This window comes from Diachasma alloeum, unplaced genomic scaffold (assembly GCF_001412515.2).
Source record: "Diachasma alloeum isolate Michigan unplaced genomic scaffold, Dall2.0 Dall_scaffold_00607, whole genome shotgun sequence".
Taxonomy (NCBI): domain Eukaryota; kingdom Metazoa; phylum Arthropoda; class Insecta; order Hymenoptera; family Braconidae; genus Diachasma; species Diachasma alloeum.
In genome coordinates this window covers 45,786-58,422 of record NW_021680739.1, presented here as the reverse complement: position 1 = coordinate 58,422, position 12,637 = coordinate 45,786, and the positions used below count along the sequence as shown (strand labels likewise).

Here is a 12,637-nt window from a genome sequence, read left to right as displayed (position 1 = left end):
ACGTGTTTATATTCTACATCGATCAGATCTTATTGTTTCACTGATTTATTCCAGCCTTTTTTTTGGGGAATTAAATTTTTTCAAAGAATGTTTTTTTTTCATTTCATTTACTCTTGGGATATTCAAGAATTAAAATAACAGATAAGAATTTTATATTTGATCTGATTTACATTTCATTCACTAATTATTGACGTCTAAGAGAAAAAAAAGTTATTGAAGTACTTCAATGATGAGTTGTGTTAAAGGAGAAAAATTAAAATATTCACAAAAAATGTTCTCTCTCTGTTCCCTATAGGAATTCAAGTATTCAGTGATTCTTCAATTCATCTCTGGAACTATTGGTTTGGCAAAATGGACCAAAAAAAATGAAAAATTAAATTCTCGGCAAAAACTATCCAATGACATTTCCTTTAAAATCCACGATTTTTGTTATAATTTTTTGTCAGAAGGGATTAAAAGTCAGTCATTCATTCCAAAAAAATCTTCTATTAGAATTGAATACTCCATCTCTATGTTCGCAATAAAGCTTTATTACATGTTAATAAATTCATTGTCTTCGCTATCTAAAAAATGTGTATAGACAATTCCCCAGAAAGCCCTTCAGTCAATGAACACAATGTTTCCGATTTTTTTCAATTTTTGATGTTTTGATACCGCAGTGAATATGTCACTGTGAAAAATTTCAGCCCTCTAACTCGATGATTGACCAAGATCTATACCATTTCGTGATTTACGCTTTCAATTTTTCAATCCTTTTTACACTTAGAAATATCTCGGCTATTCCATTCGGAGTTTGTGGTTGTTTGACCCTTGACATTATCCAAGAACCGGCCTTCGTGGGTTAACCCTCGTAAGTTATAGTGACTGTGGCGTTTGACCCTCGCGTGGTATGACCGTTACGACCTATTAACCTCGCGAAATATCATAAAATATCTCCATTTCACAGTATGCCAATGAACGGCGCCCAATAGGTTTCTGACATATGGAAAAAGTGGAAAGTTCCATGCAATTTACCTAGTTTATGACAGGTCAAAAATCATGTAATTTACCCGAGATACTTTTCCAACCGTGCTAGTATCACAGGACATCATTCTTTCTTTAAGTTTCATTTTTTTATGACGTTAATACTATTGAGAGCGCATTTTTTAAATATAGTTATTTTGTTTAAAAAACTCATCTTTTCCATAAAAAAATAAAAACTGCAAAAAAGTTTGGAGAATCAACATTCTCCAAACTTTGAAAATGAGCGATTTTAATCTTAAAATCACTTCATCTGCCAGAAAGAATTAAAAAATCATTATTATTATTTTTATCTTGAAAAGCTGAAAATTTTTTACTAAAAAAATATATTGAACGTTTTTTTTTATATGAAACATATTTCTAAGGGCAAAAAGGATTGAAAAATTAAAAGGATACACTGAGAGAAAAACGACAAAGTTCTCAAACAAGTCTTACTTGTGCCAAGAATACATCAGTGTGTCGGAATGGAAAATTTTTGCTGCAAAAATAAATTTAGTAGTTAAAAAAAAATTGCATTCTCTGTACACGCAAGAAATGTCATTTCTAGCACTACTCCTTCGTTATTCGATACTTCCATACGTATTTTGCTCCCGAAAAATCTTTACTTTATGCGGAACAAGGGATAGTAGTTTTTCGCTTCGGCTGTCTAATAATCACAGACAAGAAATGAACCCTTAAATGAAACAATAATAATGATATGATAGCGATCTTGTAACTTAGCGATAAAATATTTGTTGATAAATTTTCCTCTATATGAGATATTTTCATCCTGAAAAGGCATCGTCTGGTGTGAATTATCCACCTCTTGAGCCAAATATTTCGTTGCTGTCGAAAGCAGAACAATTATTCATGTTTGAGACTTTCAAATTAGAACCAAACAAATTCTTTTTTGGCAATTTTCAACTAGCGATTTTGTCGGCCCTAACAAGACGTGTTTGACAACGTATTTGTTTTTCTCTCAGTGTGAATCACGAAATGGCATGGATCTCGGCCAATCATCGAGTTAGGTGGCTGAAATTTTACACAGGGTCATATTCACTCAAGTACTAGAACATGAAGAATTGAAAAAAATCTGAAACGTGGCGCTACATAACTGAATGGCTTTCCGTGGAATTGCCCATACCGATGTTGATTTTTCCGTATAACTTATTCCACTGACATTGTTTCTATGAGAAGTTTTAGACAAGACTTTTTTACGTCGTTTTCCATGGATTTTAACATCAGAAACAAATAAAAATTCAACAGAAAAAAACTTGTGAAATTTATCTAAAAAATGTTTATAAAAGAATAAAAATCTATTGATTTTTTTTCATCAAATATCTCTTAACAAAATGTTAATAAAATGCCATCAGAACTTCAATACAATTTTTATAGACTTCCAATAGACAATCAATAAATTTCTTAAAGAAAGTACTAGGTATTTCTCTGAAATGTTTTCATACGTCCCCAATTATTTCCAAAACTTTCCGACAAAAAACGGGAAAATCCATAAAAAATGGAGATAATCAATTTTGAAAAAAATTTTTCACTTAGAAAATCACAAAATAAAATTCTCCATCCATAAATTAATTGAATTACCTGTCATCATAGACGAACCCAGCATAAAAGGTCTTATAATACAGCACAGTAGCAATAAGTGTGCAGAATATAGCTAGGACATCCATGTCACATTGCGGATTCGATTTCATCCAAGTTGGCGTCAGTTCTCTTCCCTAACTTGTTGCATACACACGTACACTATTTCAAACGGTTAGCTCTCCCCCAAGGGGGATGCCGAGTAGGTGGGGTGCGAGGGGTTGCTTTTCTTCCCTTCTTCTTTCCGCTTTTCTACTCCAGCAATGGCGGCGTTTCCACTATCAAATCGACTACTCCATCAGTCATAAAAAAAGAGTCGGAAAAAGACCTCCATAACTCCCTATTCCCCAGAATTTCCAATCACCACCTTTTTTTTATCGAAAAATGAAAAATGAAAAAAAAAGTCGTCTGAATTCCCTCAATTCACATTTCAATTCCTTAGTTATTTAACTCAATTTCGTGGTCATTTTGATTTTTTGTTGATGGATTTTTCGTCCTCTTTGTCCCTTCCATGAGTCCCCGTTCAATATTCCCACAACTGCTCCATCATTCGTCACTCCATTCCACACGTTGGAGGTAAAAAAATTGCCTCTGAAAGCACTTTACTAAAGTAGAAACAAAATTATTTCAGATCTCGTGGAGAGATTAAAGGGGGTAAAAAACCGATGTGCGAGAGTGCCCAACACTTTATCTGTTACATTATCACTGCACACTTGGGGGGAAAAGAACTTTTTTCATGCTTCACTTTGGTGGAAATTATTGGGGTGGATAATTGATGGTTTTTCAAATGCTAATGAATTGCGACATTTTCCCCACCATTCTATGCATAAAATTCAAAATTTATCTGCAATTTAAAACGGTAAACTGGAGCAAAATTAAATTGCAGTGCAATTAAAATGATGAAAATTGTCTCATCAACGAAATTAAATTGGAAAAATATCACTGTGAAATGAATTATCCATCAACGTTAATGGAATTTCAAATTAGTAGATTGAAACGTTGGATCAACAATAGAAGAATCCCGAGAAACTAGCAGATAAAACCATAAAAAGTGGTAATCCCCGCCGAAATCCCTTCAGTCAATTCTACATGATAAAAACCGAGTTATCAATATGAACCCTCGGAAGCCGTCTATGCCAGCCTCCCTCATTAATAAAAATTCCCGATTCTCCCTCCAATCCCCCCTGAACTCCACATCGCGAATGAAAATTTTTGCAACGACAAAGGTCATGTCCCTCCCATTAGTAAAAGAAGAAACGTATAATCCCTGAATAATTTCACATTATACTGTTATTCGGTGACATCAGAATGCAGTCTGTGCATCCAAAAATACTGTTGGACCATCTGGTAATCCGCCCCAACTCTCACCCCTGTTTCCCTAAAAACCGGAATTCCATTACTGTAACACGCAACCCGAAAACCAAAAATTCTTCACATTTCAAAAGCCCTATTTTTCCCTCAGAATCCATTCTCCACCCCCCCAAATTTTCTCCTGAAAACTAAAACAAAAAAATCAAAATTAAAAAACTTTTTGTACTTCAAATTTTTAAACATTAAAAACAAACAAGTTCCAAAAATTAAAAAGAAATAACCAGTTTTTAAATTGCGGAAGTTCAACATAAAATACTGCATGTGAAATCCCTCCGCACACAACACAAAATAAAAAAAAATAAGACTTCACAATTCACAAAAAAATGTCGCAAAACATTTCCTAGAATAATAAGTTAAAAAAAGGATTATAAAAAAATTAATCACATTATCGTATACCAACAGTCACTGGTGAACTGGTCGTGCGCCCCCCGAGAGTGTTAGCTTTATACAGCGGTAGTGGAAGGCATCGATCCTGTCGAGCGCTTGCGCCCGGGCCATTTCCACTCAAACCTATCCTTTTTCCCTTTCCACTTTAGAGTCTACCATAGGGTGGTTGTATATACCTACACACGACTATCGGCCACAGCCGCACCGATGCAAACGGAAGGGGGGGGGGGGGTGTTAGGCGGTGGGGTAGGCGGATGAAAAAGGACGAGAGAAGGGCCATTGTACGTAAACATCCTGGTCCAGAGTGTTGAGCCCAACTTCATCCCTTTCTCTGTCATTCTCTCATTCTCATGTACCTCCATCTCCTTCTGATAATTTTTTTCCTCTCGATGTGGGGAGCGATATATGTGTCTCATGTTATTGGTGTTGCTGTGATCATAGATTAAGATAACGGGCTAATGTCGTCGACAAAAACGAGAACGGAAAAGTCAAACGTGCGGTGAAAGGGGGAGGGGGCGGGAGAGTACGCCGTGGAAACAAGAAGAGAAGGGAAAAACAATTTTGAGGGTTTTTTCCTCGCCGCGGGCTGTTTTTCCCTCGTGAGTCTCGTGACTGTTGTGGGCGAAAGTTTTATGATACGAATGCGATTACTGCATTTGATGCCACTCCTGATTCAATTAAGATAGGGCATTTTTCGTGGTTTATGGGTTATTAAAGATGGTGGATAAGGGGGAGGGGCGGGATAATGAGACAAGCACTTGGCTGGATTTTTTGGGTTTGTTTGGGGCAGGGAGATTAAGGATGGGGGTTTGAGATGATTATCTAGATTTTTTTTTCGGGGTGGGCGGTGATAATGGAGCTTGAGGTGATTGTTTCCTGCTTTGAATTCATTCTGATCCGAGAATTGACGGGGCGTGAATTTGCTCATGGGAGGGGAGTTTTGAATTTTATCTTTTTACTTTGTAGATTATCTCGCTGTTTTATAGATAAAGAAGCTTTTGAATGGATTTTTTCGGATTTGGGTGGTGGGCGGAATAGGATTTTCAAATAGTTATCTAGATGGTTATCTTAAGGAAGGAATGAAATTGAACGTAATTGTTTTCTACTTTCAATTGATTCTGATGTGAGAATTGAGCAAAATTAATATTGGAAATTTCGACATTTTCTTATGGAATATTGGATCAAGTGGAGTGAGATGATGTTGATATTCCAACATTATTATTTTTCTGATCTGTTAACCATCTGATACTCTCAGTTATTTGGTATCATCCATTGACTTTATCTATATCATTTTCTTTTTAGATAATTGTCTTCTTTGAATTATTCTCCTTCAGATAATGGTAATTTCTATTTGTGACTCCAGATCAAAATCAAAAGTCTTATCATTGTTTGTGTCATCAGTAATTAGATTGAGATAATATCTATATTTTCATAGCATCTCCTGCTTCATTATTATTGATGAATCAATTGAGTAATCTCCATATGGTTGATTTAAACGGAATCAATTCTGATTAGCTATTAGATTCGCCTTTTTCGTTAGATTATCCTAATGCGTGGCATTTCCTATCAAGACAACGTTAGCATCTCAGATATGATAATTTGGAAATCATCTTAATCGGCGAATCTTCAGTGAATCAATATTTTCTTTTCTTGCCTTGAAATATCTAACCAATTCTAAATCCACTAGAAATTAAATCTGATTAATTACAAAATTAATTTTTACTGCAAGAATGAAGATCACATCAATATATCATTCAAGATAATTCCGAGATCACAATGATCGTTGGATTACCACTGAATCAAAAATTTTTTACTCTCATTCTGCATTTCGAATGGCTTTCGAAAGGCAGCATAAGCGGGGATTTTTAAAGTTCCGGCGGGTGAATCACACGGTTAACGGGGACTTATAGACAGGAAAATACCGAAGAAAGGGATGAAGTAGGAGAGAAGAAAGGGAACTAGAGCTTTCACGCTGCGGAAGGGGTGACGTTAGAGTTCAGATGTTTTGTAAAGGGCTAAATGTGGAAATTGTGTTGAGTTTGTTGTCAAGGAGACATTCCGAATAATTCGCCAATTTCTGAAGGGCTAGCGAATTCAGACAATGGCTCGTGATACACCGATGGGAAATTTCAGTTCATTCATATTCAAGTGACTATGGCGACACATCCTACGTCCGGAAATTTAAATTTTTCAAGTCATGAAATGGCAGGAGGATCGGCTGTAAGTTCGATTATTTTTATCGTCAATCATTGCAGATTGATTTCCGGGGATATTGACATGGGGATTAGATCTAATGACGAAAAGTGAAGATGACATGATTTTATGGAACATTTAAAAATGAGAAATTTTGGAGAATTGACATTTTACTTTATATGTCTGAATTTATAATTTGGGATATATAATCATTTTTAATTTTAATTTAAGGGGAGACTACTATGAGTTTTAAAAGTCGTGGGTTATTGGAGTGAGACTTTTCATACGTTGAAGATTGATTATATAGATCTGAAAACGAATAATTAGTGCAAAAAAAATTTGTTTGTTGTTCGTTTGCCAGAAAACGCTTAAAATGCCAAAAACAGTCCAGAGCCTCCAATTTTTGCGCTACGAAGGATTTTTTTTTCAAAATTTTCAGATCTATATAATCGATCCTCAACGTATGAAAAGTCTCACTCCAATAACCCACGACTTTTAAAACTCATAGTAGTCTCCCCTTAAAGGATATCCAAGTACTTTGGCCATGTTTTTTCATTTGAGTCCCATTTGGCTCTAAGTTTCCGGACATTTTATACCGATTTTATTATTTAAAATTTGCAAATATGAATTTGAATCTTGATATTGAACCGTTAGAAAGCATTTTAAAAATCTGAAAAAAAAATTAGAAAGTTTACTTTTGGAGAAGCATTGATGGAATAATTTAAACGTTGTAAGTTTTTCAAAATTACGATCATTTTTTATGAATAAATTAAAAACACTCAACTTTTCACCATAAAAATCATTTGTTTGAAATCGTAACAAATTGATTCATACTCAGAATATTTTTCATTTCATTTCATTTATTTCTGCAAATTAATACATGGTATTATATATGCAGGGGAATTCCTGCTACATCATCATAAAGTGCATTGAAAATACAAACAATAAAAAGTAAAAATAAAATAACGTGCAGCATGGCAACTGGTGGATCCGATACTAATGAAGCCAAATTAGAAACAGAGAAAGGCAAGATCCAAGACAGAGCCCAGAAGAATGATCAATAATTCAATACTTGCTGAGATAAAGATAAAAATAAAAATAAAACATAAAAAGAAGAGCCAAGAATTAACTGTCAAGGTACATCCAGACTAGGATGGCTGATAATAAATAAGAACTAAAAATTCAACTTTTTTAGAGTTGAAACAAATAGTCCAGAGAACTATGAGGCTGTGTGATTTTTTTTCCCGATTTTTTAATCCAATTTTGCAGTAGCGCATGGCATTTCCAGTTTGACTAAAATATCTGACCTACTGGCAGTCAATGGCTATAAAACTTAGGTAAAAGTTAAATATCCTTGATTACGGTCCGGTGCTAGGTTGTAAAAATGACAGAGGATGGTTCTTCGGATCTGTTCAGGTATAATACAGGACTAGTATAGGTTCGTCCCTGTTGCTCCCATAGCGAGGAGGTCGGAAATACATGTGTTTTCTGGGGAGCAATAGAAACCCACCTATACGACTACCCTGTGCGACGCAGTCCCTGTCACACAGAACACTGTGCTCCATAAATATTAATAATAATAACACGATATCTATGAGTCGTGGAAACATGAATCGGAAACATTATTCTTCATCAGAATATTTAATGCTGCAGGTCTCATCAACTTTTTAGTAGTTCTCAATATATTTTGGGCGGTATAAAAATGATTATTTATTGTTCATCTGTTTCCCGAAGCCTAAAGATGTAAAATCGGTCCAGTATACCTAATTTTCAAGCTATGGATTTTTTTTTCAATGTATAGAATAACAATTACATTCCACTTTTTGCTAATTCGATTCCAAAATGTCTTGATTGATTTTTCCCTTAATGAAAAATTATACTAGTCTCACGAAAAACTATGAAAAATCATTCCTCAAAGAATTTTCAGAACTTTTTTAGTTTTTCCATTTTTATAAAAAAAATTTATTCTGTCAAAAATTCATTAATTATTGCATTTCAAAATCAATTAGGCTTTGTTGGAGTCGAATTTACAAAAAGTTGATTGTAATTGTTATCCGACAAAAAAATTGATGGAAAAAAATCCGTAGCTCCAAAATTGGTTATACTGGACTGATTTTCCAATTTCAAACGTCTGGGGGACAAATCAACTTATTTCTCGGATTAACAATTTTTTACACGAATTTTTCGTTTCTACGAATGGACTTTCTCCTCTGTGGAAATGGTCATTTAAATATCCTGGGACTTTTGAAGCTCACAGGGTCTCCCCTTAATGGCAGGGCAACTTAAAGTCTAAAATATGTCCTCAGGGTGGAAGATTTTCAAATTTCTGTTGGCGTATTTACTTCTAAAATGAATCTCCGTATTTTGGCATTTACCTGTCGCAGTCATTTACCTATCACTCTGATACCTGTGACTCAGGGGTCACCAATAAACTGGATTTCCAATGATGCCCACTGGCTCAAACTCGGGGATTGTCTTCATAAAGGACCTCACAAATGACTTCGCTTTCAAGTGTTGCGATCTCTGGGTTATGGAATGGGCGAAAATCAGTGACAGAAGGTGACCCCAAAGACTGTCCTAACCGTGACCAATTACAACGGGTAGAAACCGGGAGAAAGGATGGGATCGGATTGCATCGGATAACGCACTTAGGTGCCTTATGGTGGATTGCGCGAGAGTCAAAAATGGAGATCACGTAAAGAAAAAGAACCCCCTCTAATGCCATAAAGAAATGTTTTTATTAGTGATAAAAAAGAGGCTGTCTACAATGATCCCAAGATAAAACCTCGGAGAAGAGAATTTTGGAGAATTAGAATTGAAAGGAATGAAAAGAAAAAGAAAAAATTAATAGATAACGAATTAGCATTAACTTACAGTTGCTGATTAAGTAAAATTGGGGTGGGTGTGATCACTAAGTCGCGGTGATGTTGCGCTCCGATGACCCTTACTAGCAGGAAGAAGAGCTGGTTTTGATGACAAGTAGTGCTGATGGGTGACTCTCTGTGACGATCCGATGACTTACGACGGCAGTTTCACTTGTCCGGTGAAAAGACAGGTAAGACGGAGATTCGACTACCTGGGGCTGCACGAAAGAATGACTTCAGGTGGCTACTTGAACTACGAGACTACAATACGTCGTTGGAGCGAGTATCTACAGTACCGTGACGAATACTGCCCTTAAGACAGTGGGCTGAGGAATTAGTGGAGATCAGTCCACTTATCGGCTGGGTCCAAAATAGTGCAGTCGAAATATGCAGATTGCAAATAATCACTGTCCGTGATTTGAGCCAGACCAAGAACTGATTCGGATAGCTTGGTTGGCAATTGACTATCTGTGACTCGTTCTTAGTAATTGGCCTTTACGACTGCGACTGTCTACTGACTGATTGCTGACTAACTGGCCGACTGACTGGGCGACTAACTGGTAACTGCTTGATAGCTGGCCTAGTAACTGCCTTGGATGTCCGGGGGCAGCCCTTATATATCCTTAATTGACCCCATTGGTAATGAGGGATACTATAGGGGTGGCTCCATGGCAACCCGATGTCCTCGGATGATGGCCATATCTGGGTATTCGTATCATTTTATGACTTCTGCACGCACCGGGCTGATTCGTGGTCAAGAGGGTAGAAAAGCGAGGGTGAGTTCAGGCCTCGCGCTCTACGCGTCATTCAAGGAATCGGTCCCCTTTTATGATTCTCCGAATCTCAGTTTGACCCTTTGTGCTGGTGACGCACGCCTATCCTAGGGGGAGTTATAATGGGGTGGAAATCGTCATAATTTCCGATCCATTGGGTTTTTACGAGCGCACGTGTTCATAGAATGACGTCATGGCCTCTTGATGTGCGATAAGCTAGAGCATAACCTTGGAGAATTGTGATGTCTTCTTCTAGGTGAATTATCCGGTGTTCATTAAAATTGGCCTAGTAAAAAATGCTGAATGCATAGAGTGGAAAATCGTAGTTTTACCAATGAGTGGGGAATCGACTGTCGATTCATTCGTGTTACTCGTGAAGTATCTCAATTCATACCTGGGTCGGGTGTATTTCGGGGCACGTGCGAGTCTTGCATTTTCTGGTGATTATTTTCTTACTCATTATAACAACGTTCCGCAGAGGCTGGGTCTGGCTATTTGGAAACGCTTGATTATGAGTTTTTCCATTAGGGAAATTTTTATTACTGTGGTCATCCTCAAGTGGTTCCGGAGGGGCGTCTCGAAATTGGTCTCCCCACATTTAGTGTCACCGAGCCCTCATAATTTACGTATTTTATGGGGTTCTTGTGATCGTTGACAGCAAGCCATGGGTGTGGTTTTACTTATTGCATGATCGCAGTTTCCATAGACACTGGGTATCTCTATTGGTCAGTTGTATCCTTGTATAGCCATGAAATCCACTGTTCCCCCCAGTCACCCCAGCAACAATGGCGGCACCCCTGGTACACGCGTCGCCTTGGATGGTAATAATCTCGGTCGTCCTGCACGTTCCATGGTATTTGTTGAAGATGGAGATTTTTGTTCATAAATTCCATAAAGAAAACGCGGAGTCCGCGACACAAGAACCTTAATGAATGGGGCTGAATTTACGATTTGCGGAAGCAAAACCCTTAAACCCTCGTCCCTAATTTGCTTATAACTGTCTTGTCCAATATTCATCTGGCAATTGAATATTTTCTGACCATTTTCTGAACTGTTCTAATAGTCAGTCAGTGCATGACTTCCAAAGAGCTAGCATTGCAAAAATCTTTGTCCTTCCGCTTGTATTACAATATTAACGAACGAACTTTCAGTGCCTGTGGTAGTGTGTCAATAATATCAACTAATTATTTAGAAAAAAAATGCAAAAATGCCAATGACACGACGAAACCGCAAGAACTTTGTTGGATCTCCACCGTGGAAAGAAACGACAGGGTTACTTGGACCGAAACATTGACACAGCTAACTGGATCCCTCCCTGTGAAGAAGAAAATGGAAATATACAGCCCAACGATCTTCAAAAAGGTTAATAATTTATTTCTCCTTTTTTTTCACAGTGATGAGTAGCTCTGATTGCGGGGAGACTCCTATAAATTTGGGAAATCCCAGGACGTTCAAGTGTAATTTTTCAGAAGTTGAATCCTTGTTTCCTATGCATAAAAACAAAGGATTTGTGCAAAAAAATCGTTATTCATGGTTAATTCATCCCTCCGACGCCTAAAATTTGAAAATCGGTCCAGTGTACCCAATTTTCAAACAATGAGAGTTTTTGTTTCAAAATAATAAAAAAAAATATGTAGAATGACAATTACAATCCACTTTTTGCAAATTCATGAGAAATAATTTTCAATGAATTTTCAAAATATTTGTCGAATTATCTTGTTTTACTCCTTTGTTTTCTTCAAATAAATTAATTGATTACTGCATTAAACATTGAGTAAAGACTAATTAAGCTATTTCGAAGTGGAATTAGCAAATAGTGGATTGCTATTGATATTCTGCACATTTTACGGAAAATTGAAAAAAAACTCCCATTGCTCGACAATTGGGTACAGCCGATCGACAATTACTTCAGGCGTACCATGGGGAACACATCTGAGTGATATCAAGCGCTGTCCCCTCAAAGTCTTTCTACCCTCAATTTTAACTCATGAATTTTCCCAATTTTTATTAATGAATTCTCATTATTTCGCAGACGAGCCTAGCGGGATTCTTGCGAATTATAGCATTTATCAGTGGGATGACGAGGAAGATCTCGATGAGCTGTTTCTGTACTTTGAAGATGAGGAAGAAGCTGATGGAGATTTCCGCTCGTTCGTGCAGCCCAGCAAGGCAAAGAAAATGAAGATCATGACTCCGGACCTTACTGCTGTGTTGGATCGAGCCAAAGTCAGCGACCGCATGGCTACATGGATTCTGGCGTCTGCCTTCATGTCAGCTGGTGTCACTCTGGAAGACGTTCATCTAAGTTGCGAAACGGTCCGTAGGAACAGACGAACCCAACGTAATTCTCTGAGTGACGCCATAAAAGACGATAGTAGTATAGCAAAGCCGGTTCTGGACCAATTTGACCTTGAGAAAGAGTCATCAGGTCCAGAGCCGGGTGGGGAGGGGGGG

At 37.1% G+C, this 12,637-nt stretch overlaps 1 protein-coding gene across 1 annotated transcript in view; it reads right to left on the bottom strand.

Moving 5' to 3' along the window:
• The window catches only part of LOC107043612 (protein O-mannosyl-transferase TMTC2), a 45,168-nt gene extending 40,798 nt beyond the window's left edge, over positions 1 to 4,370 (bottom strand). The window contains exons 1-2 of the mRNA XM_015265175.1: positions 4,351 to 4,370; positions 2,599 to 3,200 (exon numbers count right to left, since the gene is read on the bottom strand). Of these exons, the coding sequence (XP_015120661.1) occupies positions 2,599 to 2,708 (110 nt within the window). The 5' untranslated portion in view covers positions 2,709 to 3,200; positions 4,351 to 4,370. The remainder of the gene's footprint in view (positions 1 to 2,598; positions 3,201 to 4,350) is intronic.
• Positions 4,371 to 12,637: the final 8,267 nt, after the last annotated feature.